At 42.9% G+C, this 16,902-nt stretch overlaps 2 protein-coding genes across 4 annotated transcripts in view; one reads left to right on the forward strand and one right to left on the reverse strand.

Moving 5' to 3' along the window:
• The window catches only part of ulk2 (unc-51 like autophagy activating kinase 2), a 53,043-nt gene extending 40,557 nt beyond the window's left edge, over positions 1-12,486 (forward strand). For 2 of the 3 annotated variants that reach the window (XM_063017257.1, XM_063017259.1), the window contains exons 20-27: positions 841-950; positions 1,394-1,522; positions 2,086-2,297; positions 2,525-2,703; positions 4,486-4,604; positions 9,113-9,270; positions 9,353-9,488; positions 10,142-12,486. In XM_063017257.1, coding sequence (XP_062873327.1) covers positions 841-950; positions 1,394-1,522; positions 2,086-2,297; positions 2,525-2,703; positions 4,486-4,604; positions 9,113-9,270; positions 9,353-9,488; positions 10,142-10,206 — 1,108 coding nt within the window. In that variant the 3' untranslated portion in view covers positions 10,207-12,486. The remainder of the gene's footprint in view (positions 1-840; positions 951-1,393; positions 1,523-2,085; positions 2,298-2,524; positions 2,704-4,485; positions 4,605-9,112; positions 9,271-9,352; positions 9,489-10,141) is intronic. The other variant, XM_063017258.1, reaches the window with a different exon arrangement.
• Positions 12,487-13,329: 843 nt separating this feature from the next.
• Positions 13,330-16,050, reverse strand: LOC134334250 (GTPase IMAP family member 4). Its single transcript, XM_063016487.1, has 3 exons — positions 15,733-16,050; positions 15,079-15,599; positions 13,330-13,359 (listed from the first exon to the last, which is right to left on the reverse strand). The coding sequence occupies exons 1-3, from the start codon at positions 15,764-15,766 to the stop codon at positions 13,330-13,332; spliced, it is 585 nt and encodes a 194-aa protein (XP_062872557.1). The 5' UTR covers positions 15,767-16,050.
• Between the last annotated feature and the right edge of the window lie 852 nt (positions 16,051-16,902).

The following is a 16,902-nucleotide window of genomic DNA, read 5'->3' on the forward strand; positions in this document are numbered from 1 at the left end:
CTGATCCATGATGGTGAATTTGTGAAGATTGAAATCTAGTATAGACATGTAAATCCACACCTCTGCTCCCAGATGTTGCCAGATTCATAAAAAAATGGAATTGCTCGTCACTGAAACAAATAAGGGGCAGGTGGGTAGCTCTGTCGCCTCACAGCGAGAAGGTCCTGGGTTCGATCCCCAGGCGGGGCGGTCCGGGTCCTTTCTGTGCGGAGTTTGCATGTTCTCCCCGTGTCTGCGTGGGTTTCCTCCAGGGGGTCCGGTTTTCTTCCCACAGTCCAAAAACATGCAGTCAGGTTAATTGGAGACACAGAATTGCCCTATAGGTGAATGGGTGTGTGTATGTGTGTCTGGAACTGGCGCCCCGTCCAGGGTGTTACTGTGTGCCTTGCGCCCATCGAAAAGCTGGAATAGGCTCCAGCACCCCCCTGCGACCCTAACTGGATAAGCGGTTAAGAAAGTGACTGAGAGTGAATCAAATAAAAATTTGGTTCGGCGCTCAGGTGGCGCAGCGGTAAAACACCATCTCGAACTGCTACCAGCAGGCTGGGCGCCTATGCGAACAATGATCGTCTCATTTGCAGGGAGGGTACTAGAGGGGATTCCTCATAACTGATTACGACCTCTGCTGGCTGATTGACGGCGCCCTTACAGAGGCTGATCCGCATATGAACCCGCCTCATGCAGGTGGAAAGATGCAGTCGGCTACTTCGCACGTGTCGGAGGGGGCGTGTGTTAGTTACGGCTCTCCTCAGTCAGAGTGTTTGTCAATATCAGTAGTAATCGGATACGACTAAATTGGGAAAAATTAGGTTTAGTAAATTCGTGTTTTTTTCTCCTTAGATCTGTCAGCACAGGACGTTTGTCAGAGCACCCGGTCAGAATCACTCTGGGAGGGCAGCCGTACCAGGGCAGCACGGACAGCTTAAACACAGAGAGACCTATGGACACAGGTAATTGCTATAATCCGACAATAATTGCTGTCATATACACCGATCAGCCAAAACATTAGGACCACCTAGCAGAAATGTGCACTTGTCCACTTCACGGCCAGGAATATACACAGACTGCAGCTAGACGGGCTGGGAGTGTCTCGATAAGATCCTGGTAGGTTGCCACAGGTATCTGGAGCCATGCTGACTGCAGTGCATCTTACGGGTGCTGGAGGGTGCCTGGGGGAGGATCGAGGTGGTCCCAGAGGAGGATCGAGCTATTTTGACAGTCTGTTAGGCAGGTGGTCATTATGTTTTGGCTCATGGGTGGTTAATGAGCTGCATGAGATGCTCTAATTGGCGTCTGGTGTGTGTCGAAAAACCTGTGAGTGACCCCTTTGTTGTGTTTTTTCGTGTGTTTGTGTGTTTGTGTGTATGTGTGTGCGTGACACCCCTACCCCCAGCAGGGTCGTGTAATTTGGCAGTGGGCGGGGCGAGTCCCCGTGCTGTGGTGTTCACTGTGGGTTCACCCCCCAGCAGCAGCACTCCTCCCACCTGCAGCCACCTGAGCACACGGCCTCGCACCACATCAGGTGAGAGCTTCGCCCCGCTACCGCCGTCCGTCCCAACTCAGTTAGCATAGTCTATATTAAAAGCGATACCTTGCTTGGCTGTTAGGGTATGTGTTGTGCTAATAACTAAATTCTAAATACTAAGTAACAAAAACAAGGATACAGAATTGTTTCTGGTGTGGATTCTTTTCTGGGGTCCACATATAGGAGATAATTCGAGGCAATTCGAGGCAATTTCCGCATAAATAGTGCCCCATTCTTCTGAAAAAAAGATAAAGAATGCCAGCATAAGCGCAGGCGGAAAAAGCCAGACTGAGACCAGCAAAGCAGCCTCAAAGCGAGACTGAAAATTCAAGGAACTCCTCCAGCAGAAGTGAGTTAATGCCTCCTACTTGCCTATAGTGGCATGGCAGGTTGGCATGATACTGTAATCTGCACCCCCTGCCGACCTATATAAAATTTACAATTGTGACCATATAAGGCTAAATTGGAATCAACAGTGGCAACCTGGCAATAGTGGGGCTTGAACCATAGACCTTCTGATTTACATACTGATGGATGTTGGTGTGTATGTTTCTCCTCAGTGGGCTCCAACAGTTCAGCAGGCTCGCTGTACTCCACAAGTGGAAAGGTGTGTGTGGGTTCTCCCCCTTCTCTGCCCATGGGGAGCTCTCCCCCCGGGGCGGAGGCAGCCCCCAGCAGCCTGCGCTACGTCCCCTACGGCACCTCCCCGCCCAGCCTCGATGGCTTCATCACCTTCGAGGCCCCTGAGCTCCCCGAGGAGACCCTGATGGAGGTAAACACGAACATATAGAGTGAATGACATTACCCTAAATGTGTGTGTGTGTGTGTGTGTGTGTGTGTTCGCCCCGTGACGGACTGCCGACCTGTCCAGGGTTTCCTACATTTCGCCCAGTGAATTAGACCCACCGTGAACCTTAATAGGATATAGTGGTGGTAAAACAGACAGTGAATTAAAAAGAACAATGCTTTAATAGTACGCTGGTGTGTGTGTGTTGGCAGAGAGAGCACACGGACACACTGATGCACCTGCGAATGATGCTGTCCTTTACCGACTGTGTCCTGGAGATGGCCGCTGTGAGGGCCGGAGGAGCCGACCTGGGCGTTTCTGCAGCCTCACTGTACCCACCTCAGGAGAGCATCGTGGTGGATCAGATCAGCCAGCTGAGCAAAGAGTGGGGGTAAGACATGCACAGAGAGTTCAATAAATGTCAACTTCTAATGACTTACTTTACATTTACACTTTTGGCATTTAGCAGACACTCTTACAGAAGTGCTTCCACAGTAAATATTTCCCTACTCAACACTCCAGTTTAAGTAAACAGTAGGATAAGAGCGTTAGTAGGTATGTGTTAGTTCTCAGCTTAAGTGTTTAGTACAAAGGTGAGTTTTTAATAAAGCAATAAGCCACGAGAGGCCGTGCGTTACTGTGATTTTAGCACGGGGATGACGTTTTCGCGAGTGGCTTATTGCTTTTATAAAACGGCGGTCAACATAAAATATAATAAATACAACGTTTAATTCATAAATGTATTTATTGTGTATAAACTTACATTATAAAACGGATAGTTCCGGTCCTAAAATCTGATTGGCTGAGCCGTTGTAAAATCCCCGATAAACGCACACCTATGACCGCCTCACATCATTCCATATTAATACGCCACTGAAAAGAAAAAGTGAATGTTATGTTCGCCCTCATGTTGCCTAGCAACACTGTTAATCGAACTACCTTGCGTCGCGGAAGAATGCTTTATTGTAAGTTTATACACAATAAATACATTTATGAATTAAACATTGTTGTATTTATTGTATTTTATGTTGACCGTCGTTTTATAAAAGCAATAAGCCACGAGAGACCGTGCATTACTGTTATGATTTTAGCACGGGAAAGAAGTTTTAGGCACGACGCGGAAACGTCATCCCCGTGCTAAAATTACAGTTACGCACGGCCTCTCGTGGCTTATTGCTTTAATAAAGCATTCTTCCGCGACGCAAGGTAGTCCGTTAAGTGTTGCTAGGCAACATGAGGGCGAACATAACATTCACTTTTTCTTTTCAGTGGCGTATTAATATGGAATGATGTGAGGCGGTCCTGGGTGTGCGTTTATCGGGGATTTTACAACGGCTTCGAACGCGGCTCAGCCAATCAGATTTTAGGACCGGAACTATCCGTTTTATAATCATCTTTTGAAGACAGTGAGAGACGTTAGAAGAAGTTAATGCTGGTTCTGATAGAAAGGTGTCGGAATACACAGTTAATCGCAGTTTGTTGCGTGTGGGACTGCATAGCCGCAGACCAGTCGCCAACAGGGGGCACGTGAGCATTGGAACTGGACCACGGAGCAATGGAAGAAGGTGGCCTGGTCTGATGAATCACAGTTTCTTTTAAATCACATGGATGGCCGGGTGTGTGTGTGTGTGTGTGTGTGTGTGTGTGTGTGTGTGTGCATCGCTTACCTGGGGAACACATGGCACCAGGATGCACTATGGGAAGAAGGCAAGCCGGCGGAGGCAGTGTGATGCTTTGGGTAATGTTCAGCTGGAAAACCTTGTGTCCTGCCGTCCATGTGGATGTTACTTTGACACGTACCACCTACCTAAGCATTGTTGCAGACCATGTACACCCTTACATGAAAACGGTATTCCCTAATGGGTGGATAATGCACCCTGCCACAGAGCAAAAATGCTTCAGGAATGGTTTGAGAAGCACAACAGCGAGGTGTTCATACCTGACCTGTTCATAAATCCAAATCTGATTCACAGTAGCTGGTTACATTTTGATAACATGAAACGTAAACGCTTACATTACGTATTGAAACGTACTGAGAGTACAAATGAAGCTTCAATAAACTGCAATACAACTGCACACCCAGTTCATTATCAGATTTCTTAGTATGCAGCTTTGTGTAAGTGCAACTACTAAATGTATATGTTCTCACATTTTTCTGTATCGCCCCCTGCAGGCAGGTGGAGCAGCTGGTGTTGTACATGAAGGCAGCTCAGCTACTGGCCTCATCTCTGCACCTGGCCAAAGCTCAGATCAAATCAGCCAAGCTAAACCCTTCGACTGCAGTAAAACAGGGTGAGTCCGTATAGAACTTAATCTTACAGTCTAGTCATTTCCAGTTCCTGACTGCCTGGTTTTCTTTCAGCCTCCATATTTAGGGGTCGCAAGAGCAGATCATTCTGGTCTGCATACTTGATCTGGCGCAGTTGTTATGCCAGATGCCCTTCCTAATGCAACCCTAATTTTTACTAGCACACCAGAGCTGACATTTCGAACGCATCGGTTTAAAACTCCATCCGGCAGGCTGTGCACCCACATAAACAACGATTGGCTGATGTTCTAGGGGGATGCCGGACGGGACCTCATAACTGATGCAATCACGACCCCTACTGGCTGGTGGCGCCTGCACAGAGTCGAGGGATAATGCGTCAATCAGGGGGTGTCTCTCTGTACACAGAGCTGATCCGCATATGAAAAGACGCAGTCGGCTACTGCACACGTGTCGGAGGGGGCGTGTGTCAGTCTCAGCTCTCCTCAACCAAGGTGGAGATTAACATCAGTAGAAAGGAAGCATAATGTAATCGGGTAATTGGATATGACTAGATTAGGAGGAAGATTGGGAAAAATGCTAAAAAAAGTAATTAATTTTGAGAGTTATATAAAAACTGAATAAACGCTTCCTTGTGGAGGCTTTATGTTACATTTTGTAAACCACAGTGGGATCAGATTGCCACAATTTTTTTATTAATTAAGGACATTTTGTATGATGTTTTGATTGATGCATTGCTTGTGTTGCCTGGGTCGCGGTAAAAATCATGGACAAGTTTTAAAATCCCTGGTATACACAGCATATCTGCTTCAAATACGCTTGTGTACAGATTTGTCTTAGACTTGTTGGAATGGATTGGAGAGTTACTATAAACAAGTCACAAAATACGAGTTTGAGTCAAGTCACGAGTCTTTAGGCTAGAGTCCGCAAAACAAAAGTGCGCGATAAATCACGCAGCAAAAAAATCATAACCGCTGCTTACCTTAGCTTATGTTCTTCCAGATGCTATTAAATTTATAACCGTGTGTCCCATTAGGAACAGAATCTGTTATTTTGTAAATGTGCTTATAATTAAAAACCTCCAAACTTTTCCAGGTTGTGAAGTAAAACACGAACTCGTTAGAAAGCCAATCAAGCGTTTCATCGACACATCATCTGTGTGACGCAAACTGAATAAATGCAAATAACAGCATTTCTTACTAACAATTAAAATCAGAAGGTCTGATTGGTTCAGAAAGCGGTCTTTCGACCATTAGCGCCAATTCAGTACGAGCGTTCCATTCACCCCGGTTGTTCCTGTGAAGTGCATTACATAGGGTATTCCAGCTTTTCAAGTGAGATTCCAATCCAAAGGTAACGAAAATGTTTAAATGAAGTGAACAACAAACTGTGTAGGGAGTAGGGAGCGACGCTTCATCACTACGCCGGAAGCTGGCTGTAACATTTACCCATTGCGTGTGTTGCAGGTATATATACAGTGTATCACAAAAGTGAGTACACCCCTCACATTTCTGCAAATATTTCATTATATCTTTTCATGGGACAACACTATAGACATGAAACTTGGATATAACTTAGAGTAGTCAGTGTACAACTTGTATAGCAGTGTAGATTTACTGTCTTCTGAAAATAACTCAACACACAGCCATTAATGTCTAAATAGCTGGCAACATAAGTGAGTACACCCCACAATGAACATGTCCAAATTGTGCCCAAATGTGTCGTTGTCCCTCCCTGGTGTCATGTGTCAAGGTCCCAGGTGTAAATGGGGAGCAGGGCTGTTAAATTTGGTGTTTTGGGTACAATTCTCTCATACTGGCCACTGGATATTCAACATGGCACCTAATGGCAAAGAACTCTCTGAGGATGTGAGAAATAGAATTGTTGCTCTCCACAAAGATGGCCTGGGCTATAAGAAGATTGCTAACACCCTGAAACTGAGCTACAGCATGGTGGCCAAGGTCATACAGCGGTTTTCCAGGACAGGTTCCACTCGGAACAGGCTTCGCCAGGGTCGACCAAAGAAGTTGAGTCCACGTGTTCAGCGTCATATCCAGAGGTTGGCTTTAAAAAATAGACACATGAGTGCTGCCAGCATTGCTGCAGAGGTTGAAGACGTGGGAGGTCAGCCTGTCAGTGCTCAGACCATACGCCGCTCACTGCATCAACTCGGTCTGCATGGTCGTCATCCCAGAAGGAAGCTGACGCACAAGAAAGCCCGCAAACAGTTTGCTGAAGACAAGCAGTCCAAGAACATGGATTACGGGAATGCCCTGTGGTCTGACGAGACCAAGATAAACTTGTTTGGCTCAGATGGTGTCCAGCATGTGTGGCGGCGCCCTGGTGAGAAGTACCAAGACAACTGTATCTTGCCTACAGTCAAGCATGGTGGTGGTAGCATCATGGTCTTGGGCTGCATGAGTGTTGCTGGCACTGGGGAACTGCGGTTCATTGAGGGAAACATGAATTCCAACATGTACTGTGACATTCTGAAACAGAGCATGATCCCCTCCCTTCGAAAACTGGGCCTCATGGCAGTTTTCCAACAGGATAATGACCCCAAACACAACCTCCAAGATGACAACTGCCTTGCTGAGGAAGCTGAAGGTAAAGGTGATGGACTAAACCCAATTGAGCACCTGTGGCGCATCCTCAAGTGGAAGGTGGAGGAGTTCAAGGTGTCTAACATCCACCAGCTCCGTGATGTCATCATGGAGGAGTGTAAGAGGATTCCAGTAGCAACCTGTGCAGCTCTGGTGAATTCCATGCCCAGGAGGGTTAAGGCAGTGCTGGATAATAATGATGGTCACACAAAATATTGACACTTTGGGCACAATTTGGACATGTTCACTGTGGGGTGTACTCACTTATGTTGCCAGCCATTTAGACATTAATGGCTGTGTGTTGAGTTATTTTCAGAAGACAGTAAATCTACACTGCCATACAAGCTGTACACTGACTACTCTAAGTTATATCCAAGTTTCATGTCTATAGTGTTGTCCCATGAAAAGATATAATAAAATATTTGCATAAATGTGAGGGGTGTACTCACTTTTGTGATACACTGTATATACAGTATATCAGGGCTGTCGTTAATCACGTTAATTATCGCGTTAAAATTTTAATCGCGATTAAAAAAATGTATCAAGATTAACATTTTTAATCTAACTATTTTTATTTGGCACATACATGTGTGTCTCTGTGGTAATTATCTGTATTTCAGATGAATTAGGATGTAAAGCGCATGAACTGTCCGATGATAAACTACTTTTAGCGGTTTTCACTTTTTTTACGTGTTGATGAAAAGATGAATGAAACCACGCGATCTCTGTAACGAGTATTTCCATTGGCTGCTAGAGCTGTCCATCAAAACCGTGTAGCTCCGCCTCCTCCCCCTCCGGTAAAAAGTGAAACTCTGTGTGATGTTTCATCTCTACAGTTTATTCAGGTTATTCTATCACATGGTTATAAACATGATTTATATTTGTGATGTTTGTAGTTTTCTAAAAACACATTCGTATCTGATATTTATATGGACTAAGCGTTTACATGGACTGTTTTAATTAACACTTTTTTATATAGCTACAGTCAATTACTTATAGATAATGTCTGCTAACTTGACTGTTTCAGGTATTTATAGATGTTTAAATGGTAATGTAGAACAGTATTTCCCAGTATTCTTTCTGCACAAACACAGTATTAAAGGGTTTTCTTAATAGATCTATGAAATAATCATATCTGTGTTTTGATGCTTTATTGATGCCTTATATTAGATCAAAACATTATGGTTGGTGCACCTGTTTTCAGTGTCAGGGTCATGAACAGGAAAAGATCCTCACTTTTGTCAGATAATGTGCTTTCTACAATGAATTTAGATGTAATAATTTTATCATATTTTATGAATGTTTTATTGGTAAACACGTTCTTGCAATAACAATGTGCATAACTGTTCAAATGTTGCTTAATTATTAGTTTGCGATTAATTGAGATGAATACATATATATTAGGGCTGTCACACGATTAAATTTTAATCGAGATTAATCGAGATTAATTTTGTTCTTTAATCGCGATTAATCTCGATTAAAATTTTTAATCGTGTGACAGCCCTAATATATATATATATATATATATTTAATTGTCACACATAACTAATGTTAACACATGCTGACACTAGGGACTCTTGTTGTTTACGAGTCATGAGTCGAGTCCGAGTCATTTGAAATGAGTCTGAATCGAGTCTGAAGTCGCTGTGTGTGCGACTCCCCATCTCTGGTTACTATTGAGCAGTCTTAACCTAAACCCCTCCAAAAAGAGCCCACTACCCTAATTCTCTCCATTACCATACAAAGCAGCTATTTGACCTTCCAGAGACATTGTACGACTGTACAAACACTAGCATGAGGCAGAAACGCCAAATTTCTCTACATCTTGTTTATACTGGTACTTTCTATGACCAATGTAGTGCCAGTCAGCTTTACGCTAATCATTACACACTTCAGGAACAGTCAACTGAACGCTCTGCTTTCGTCCGCAGTGGTGAAAAGCCTGAACGAGCGCTACAAGAGCTGCATCCTGCTGTGCCGTCAGCTCACAGACAAACTGAACCACTTCTTCTCCGACAAGCAGCGCTTCGTGGACGAGATAAACAGCGTGACGGCCGAGAAGCTGATATACAACCACGCAGTGGAGATGGTTAGAAAGATGGCATTAATAAATGTGTGTGTATGTCTGTGTAATGGATCAACAAAACGTTTGATATGTGTTTTCGGGACAGGTGCAGTCAGCAGCGCTGGATGAGATGTTCCAGCAGACCGAGGACATTGCTTACCGCTACAGCAAAGCTGCCATGCTGCTGGATGGCCTCTCGAAGATCCTGCAGGATCCAGCAGATGTAGAGAACGTCACCAAGTGTAAGTGTAACGCCACACAGCTTACAGCAATAACGATCAGCCATAACATTAAAACCACCTCCTTGTTTCTACACTGACTGTCCATTGTATCAGCTTCTCTTACCATATAGAAGCACTTTGTAGTTCTACAATTACTGACTGTAGTCCATCTGTTTCACTGCATGCTTTTATAACCTGCTTTTACCCTGTTCTTCAATGGTCAGGACCCCCACAGGACCACCACAGAGTAGGTATTATTTAGGTGGTGGATCATTCTCAGCACTGCAGTGACACTGGTGCTGGTATGAGTGGATCAGACACAGCAGCGCTGCTGGAGTTTTTAAATACCGTGTCCACTAACTGTCCACTCTGTTAGACACTCCTACCTAGTTGGTCCACCTTGTAGATGTAAAGTCAGAGACGATCGCTCATCTATTGCTGCTGTTTGAGTCGGTCATCTTCTAGACCTTCATCAGTGGTCACAGGACGCTGCCCACGGGGCGCTGTTGGCTGGATATATTTTTGGTTGGTGAACTATTTTCAGTCCAGCAGTGACAGTGAGGTGTTTAAAAACTCCACCAGCAGCGCTGCTGTGTCTGATCCACTAAATGCTGAAGATGTAAACGAGTCTTATTTATGCCTACAATGTGTCTCCTTTGTGTTTGTGTGAACAGATAAGGCCAGCGTGGACCGGAGGATCTCGGCATTGTGTTACTGCACCGTAACACTGTACGAATAACAGCTGTACAAACCACTGGCACCAGAGACCAGTGTTCCTCTCCATTCTCCTTCCTCAATTCTCCCATTTTGTAGCAGCCAGAGAGAGCACTTTCCATTTTTTCCCCATTCAGTACATTAAAAACTAGTATTATTTTTCCATGACGGACACGTCCAAACAATCACTACCAAAGACTGAACGCAACAATAGAGATTCTTCTGTCAAGACTCGCAACAAGCCGTCCTCCGATGGGAGGTTCTCTTCGTTTTTAAACTGACATGAATTGTTTTTATACTGGACTCCATGAGACTGTTGACTTTATTTATTGGTTTGGACCGGCACGGATGCACGGACGCGTTCTCCCACATGAACTCACAGACTCGACGTCTGTAACATCGTACCAATGCACTTTATCGACGCAGATGTGAAGACGTCTTCTAGGAGGCTACGATGGTCAGACTGAGCCGCGCGGTTTAGACCCCTGAGCGGAGAGAATGAAGAGCTTACTAGGGTCTCTCTGCAATCAGGGTCATTACGGGCTGATCGGGCAGCTGCGACGTTCACCAATAACGGTCAAAAATACTTGAGTCGTTACGTAACATGCGTTTTTTTATGTTCTTAATAATACAGTAGCTTTTTTATAAACTGATGTTTGCATTATGGAAGTATTTGTACGTGCATGTCTGATGTCATGGTTCGTTTTCTTGAATGAAGCTAGTGGTAAGAGCAGTCCTGCGATGCCCTGCCACTCGATGGCAATGCCAATCCAGAAGCACAAATTTTTTATTTGTTGGTTGGTTTGTTTGTTTGTTTGTTTGCATTTCTTACCTGTAAAAGAAAAGAGGTTGTAGAGGTTCGATACTTGTCCACTACTGCCACAGGTCTTCTCACGGACTCCTACGCGGCCCTATAGGAAGAGACCTCAGTTTTGTCTTTGCATGGCAGCTCTGAATTCACAACCTGTATCTGTAAAATACATTCCTGTAGAGCGCAGCCTCGATCGGATTGGATTGGAATGTAAAGACGAAGCATGCGCGGGCACTGAAGACCTATTAAAGGAAACTGAACAACTGAAAGCACTATTACGTCGTATACACCGATCAGCCATAATATTAAAACCACCTCACTGTCCATTTTATCAGAAGCACTTTACAGTTCTACAATTACTGACTGTAGACCATCTGTTTCTCTACATACCACCACAGAGCAGGTATTATTTGGGTGGTGGATGATTCTCAGCACTGCACTGACATGGTGGTGGTGTGCTGGTATGAGTGGATCAGACACAGCAGCGCTGCTGGAGTTTTTAAATACAGTGTCCACTCACTGTCCACTCTATCAGACACTCCTTCCTAGTTGGTCCACCTTGTAGATGTAAAGTCAGAGACGGTCGCTCATCTATTGCTGCTGTTTGAGTTGGTCATCTTCTAGACCTTCATCAGTGGTCACAGGACACTGCACACGGGCACTGTTGGCTGGATGTTTTTGATTGGTGGACTGTTTTCAGTCCAGCAATGACAGTGAGGTGTTTACAAACTCCATCAGTGCTGCTGTCTCTGACATGGTGGTGGTGTGTTAGTGTGTGTTGTGCTGGTATGAGTGGATCAGTGTCCACCACCACCCAAATAATACCTGCTCTGTAGTGTTCCTGGGAGAATACTGACCATTGATGAACAACATGAAAGGGGGCTAACAAAGCATGCAGATAAACAGATGGACTACAGTCAGTAATTGTAGAAATACAAAGTGCTTCTATATGGTAAGTGGAGCTGATAAAATGGACAGTGAGTGTAGAAACAAGGAGGTGGTTTTAATGTTATGGCTGATAAGTGTACGTAGCCTGCTTTTATCTGTACATGTGTTAATTAATACATGGTGTTATAAAGCAGCACTGGCAGCGATGATGTCCCCAGTGAGCTACTTTACTATACATTTGTAATGATATTTTCCCTTTATCCACTTATGAGTCTGAAAATGTACAGCAAGATGAAGACAGAAAGGTATTCTAGCTATTTTATTCTATTCTAGGAAATGTATAGCCAGCTGTGTAGTTTGTAGATAGCATTTCCTGATCCTGGTTTTAAGCACTGTGTATAGAGGATGTATAGAGGACGCTCTGTTAGAAAGGAAGAGTTAAGGTCGGTCGTACCTGTGGAATTTAAATAAAAATAACGACCCCTCATGCTCTGACTTGTATCATACAGCCCCGGCAAATGAACCTCAATCTTCTTTTTCACTGACAGAATATTGTACATGATGGATTTAAAAATCCACGTTGGTTTATTAAACAGGTTTATTTGAGCCACCTGTACTGCCTGTGTCTTTTTCTTCACTGCTTATGTTGCATCAAAGATGTTCACAAGTCACAGAATACGAGTCCGAGTCAAGTCACGAGTCTTTAGGCTAGAGTCCAAGTCAAGTCACGAGTCAATATAATCTACACAAAACATATATTGGAAATGTAGCATAGAAATAAACAAATAATATGTAAGTTCAGATAAAAAACAACAGATTAGCGACTGTATTTTGCCGTTTTACTCAGTACCTTTACTTTTCTAGTCATTGTGCAGATGAATGTAATTTCCGTAACAAGAAGGTACCAGTTAAAAGCTTCAACTTTTCATTGCAAAACAAAAGCGCGCGATAAATCACGGCACAGCGGCCAAAATCCAAAACACAGCAAAAAAAAAAAAAAATCATAACCACTGCTTACCTTATCTTAGCTTATGTTCTTCCAGATGCTATTACATTTATAACCGTGTGTTGACCCATTGGGAATATAATCCGTTATTTTGTAAATGTGCTTATAATTAAAAACATCCAAACTTTTCCCGGTTGTGAAGTAAAACACGAACTCGTTAGAAAGCCAATCAAGCGTTTCATTACCACATCATCTGTGTGACGCAAACTGAATAAATGCAAATAACAGCATTTCTTACTAACAATTTAAATCAGAACTTCTTATTGGTTCAGAAAGCGGTTCTTTCAACCTTTAGCGCCAATTCTGTGAGAGCGTTCCATTCACCCCGGTTGTTCCTGTGAAGTGCACTACGTAGGGTATTCCACCATTTTAAATGAGATTTTAATCCTAAGGTAACGAAAATGTTCAAATGAAGTGAACTTCAAACTGTGAGTCATTGCGAGTCATTTGAAAGGAGTCTGAACGAGTCTCACCTGCAACAGGTGAAAAACAGAGGAGTCAGGGTGTGGCTATAAAATAATAGATACCCATATGAAATTGCTCATATCTAAAATTTAGGAGAGCTGAACGGTGATGGAAAAATTGAGCCAGGATCAGGAATTTGTGATTCAATAATGGTGATTTATTTTTCCAAGTCCAATGACCGGTGCACAATATCATTCATAAAGTAAAAAACAGCGGTACCTTGTAACTCAACGTCCCCTAAACTCAAAGCTGGATTTATCACTGTTTCACTTTTAAACTTGTGTTATAGCTCGGTTGCAGAGAAATTGTAAGAATCAGCTTTTTATTTCAGTGTTTTTATATAATATTTGTGTTATTTTTAGTGTTTAAGTGTCAAAAACAACCCCATTATTTTACATAAGCCTACAATATATGCAGTTCCACAGGACCATGGGACACATTAACAGGTTTCCCATATATCCCTTGAAACTAAACGTCTTTAAAACTCAACACCAGTACCAGAACCAATTAACACTGAGTTTTAAGGTACCACTGTAATTTTAATGAGATATACCAAAACTAAGATAAGGCCTAAACTAACAAACAAACTTAAACTAAACTTAAGCTCAAGTGCTTCTTAACTACAGCACCACCATTACGTCTCCACCATGGCAAAAGAAGAACCTCTTTCTCTACATTGGCTGAAGTCTGCTCTTTAAATACTCTGTGGGTTTGGACAAAACCAACTATAGCTAACTTAGCATTTCCCAGGTTCACCATAATGTGATAAACCAATACATTACATAATTACATTAATAAATAATTTTATATTAATTATCTTAAGGCAATATTACTAACACAATTATATCAGAACACCATACAAAGGAATATTAACAATCCCCCCTCCCCAAAATGGTGCAGTCCAAGGACTTCAAATACCATCAACCATCAGTGCTCGGGTCCTTTGACCCCCAGCACAGCTGCCTGCACACCTGATGCAAACCTGTAAGTAAAATTACTTCAACCAAACACTGCTAACCAAACCAAACCAAATCAAACAATTATCCCACTTCTTAAAATCATCCACACAGTTTGCACTGTTTACCAAGCTAATGATTGTGGTGTTTGTACATTGCAGCAAGTCAAACAATAGTGTAGGGGCTGTGTCTGTATTCATTGCTTCCTATTTGAATTCACTTCATTCATAATCATGTTAATAATTATATGAAGACACAAACATTGTTTTACTGACATTTATCTATATATATATATATATATATATATATATATATATATATATGAATATCTATATACTGACTGCCACTGTTAAAAAGTAATATGCCTTACATATTCCCCTGTTAACATAAATAATAGCCATTCTCTTCCCTGTTAAATAAACTAAAGTTTTGGAGATGCTCTGACCCAGTCGTCTAGCCATCACAATTTGGCCCTTGTCAAATCCTAACACTTGTTCATTTTAACTGCTTCTAACACATCAACTTTGAGGATAAATGTTCACTTGCTGCCTAATGTATCCCACCTACTAACAGGTGCGGTGATGAAGAGATAATCAGTGTTATTCACGTCACCTGTCAGTGGTCATAATGTTATGCCTATACATCTGTTTGCTATAATTAAAATAAAGTACTTAATATTAATATACTCCATTAGGAAGAAATCTCACTTATTCCCATTCCGTCAGTTATACATGTGCATGATTGCTTCACAATGTCAAGCAGCTGAATCACTTGGGAATCATCATCACTTATTTTATTGTCAAACACACGATACCTATAGTCACATTTCTCTAGAATCATCTGGAGAGGCTTTCCACTCCTCTTAATGTGTTCTTGAATGCTCTTCCCTTTCAGCTCATTACCCCAGGTAAAAAGCACCACAGTGTGTTTCCAAGCATGCTCCAGAATGCTCATGTATTCCTCCACCGCCCGCTGATCTCTGCTCCTGAAAGCATCCACTGGGATGACCAGCAGAAAAGTCTGCTGATAGCCTGGCAGACACATCATCAGACTGCGGAGGATCTCCTGTCTGACCCGCTGAGCATCGGCTAAACCAAACGTGCTCCAGCCGGGGGTGTCCACAACGGCCAGTCTCGTCCCGCCTACCCAGCCGTGTCTTTTTGCGCACTGGCTGGTCTTCTTACCAGACTCGAAAGCCCTTCTTCCTAGGATGGTATTTCCCGCCGAGCTTTTCCCTGCATTTCGTCTGCCCAACAGGACGAGTGCCAGTAAAGGGATGTTTGTATCTCCAGCTGAGGGAATTAAAACATGTTTCTTTTGTATTTAGCACACATTCCTACACAATACCTAAATCTATTTATATATTTTATGTATTTATTTATAGACAGGTATACAACATGCTCATAAAAAAGCTCAAAAACTCACCATGCACCGGTACACCTTTAAAATCCATTTCCATCACTTAGATCTTCCTCAATGCCAGCTTTTTTCTTATCTCCTCACTTCAGAATAACAGCTTGTTGACATTTTCTTTATCACACCCACCGGTGACTGACTAATTCAGACTGAGGTACTAAGTTCATTTCTTTGGAATAAGGAATTACCCTGTGTGGCATCGTAAAGGTAAACATTTATAGTGCCTCAGTGCACAAAGGTCTACAAAGAGGTAGTTATATATGTGGTGTGGAGGAACTCCACGGATCAGCCATAACATTAAAACCACCTCCTTGTTTCTACACTCGCTGTCCATTTTATCAGCTCCACTTACCACATAGGAGCACTTTGTAGTTCTACAATTACTGACTGTAGTCCATCTGTTTCTCTGTATGCTTTGTTCGCCCCCTTTCATGCTGTTCTTCAATGGTCAGGAGCACTACAGAGCAGGTATTATTTAGGTAGTAGATCATTCTCAGCACTGCACTGACACTGACATGGTGGTGGTGTGTTAGTGTGTGTTGTGCAGGTATGAGTGGAGTTTTTAAACACCTCACTGTCACTGCTGGACTGAGAATAGTCCACCAACCAAAAATAACCAGCCAACAGTGCCCCGTGGGCAGCGTCCTGTGACCACTGATGAAGGTCTAGAAGGTGACCAACTCAAACAGCAGCAACAGATGATCGATCGTCTCTGACTTTACATCTACAAGGTGGACCAACTAGGTAGGAGTGGACACGGTATTTAAAAACTCAGTGTCACTACAGAGCTGAGAATGATCCACCACCTAAATGATACCTGCTCTGTGGTGGTCCTGGGGGGTCCTGACCATTGAAGAACAGGGTGAAAGGGGGCTAACAAAGCATGCAGAGAAACAGATGGACTACAGTCAGTAATAGTAGAACTACAAATTGCTTTTATGTGGTAAGTGGAGGTGATAAAATGGACACAGAGTGTAGAAACACAATCCTGTCAATAATTATATGAAGGCACGAACATTGTTTTACTGAAATTTATTAATATTTTATATATATCTATATACTGACTGCTACTGTAAAAAAGTAGCATGCCTTATATATTCCCCTGTTAGCATAAATAATAGCCATTCCCTTCCCTGTTAAATAAACTAAAACAGTAACAGGTCATGTTCAGCACCACTG

The sequence above is a fragment of the Trichomycterus rosablanca genome, chromosome 20 (assembly GCF_030014385.1).
Source record: "Trichomycterus rosablanca isolate fTriRos1 chromosome 20, fTriRos1.hap1, whole genome shotgun sequence".
Classification (NCBI taxonomy): domain Eukaryota; kingdom Metazoa; phylum Chordata; class Actinopteri; order Siluriformes; family Trichomycteridae; genus Trichomycterus; species Trichomycterus rosablanca.

Bases quoted from the DNA above. Each gene is read 5' to 3' on its own strand.
- LOC134334250 (XM_063016487.1), bottom strand. From the start codon at position 15,766: ATGGAAATGGATTTTAAAGGTGTACCGGTGCATG. The intron at 15,600-15,732 runs GTGAGTTTTTGA...TAATTCCCTCAG, and splicing joins TAAAGGTGTACCGGTGCATG to CTGGAGATACAAACATCCCT. The intron at 13,360-15,078 runs GTGATTCAGCTG...CACCTGTTGCAG, and splicing joins TAAGTGATGATGATTCCCAA to GTGAGACTCGTTCAGACTCC.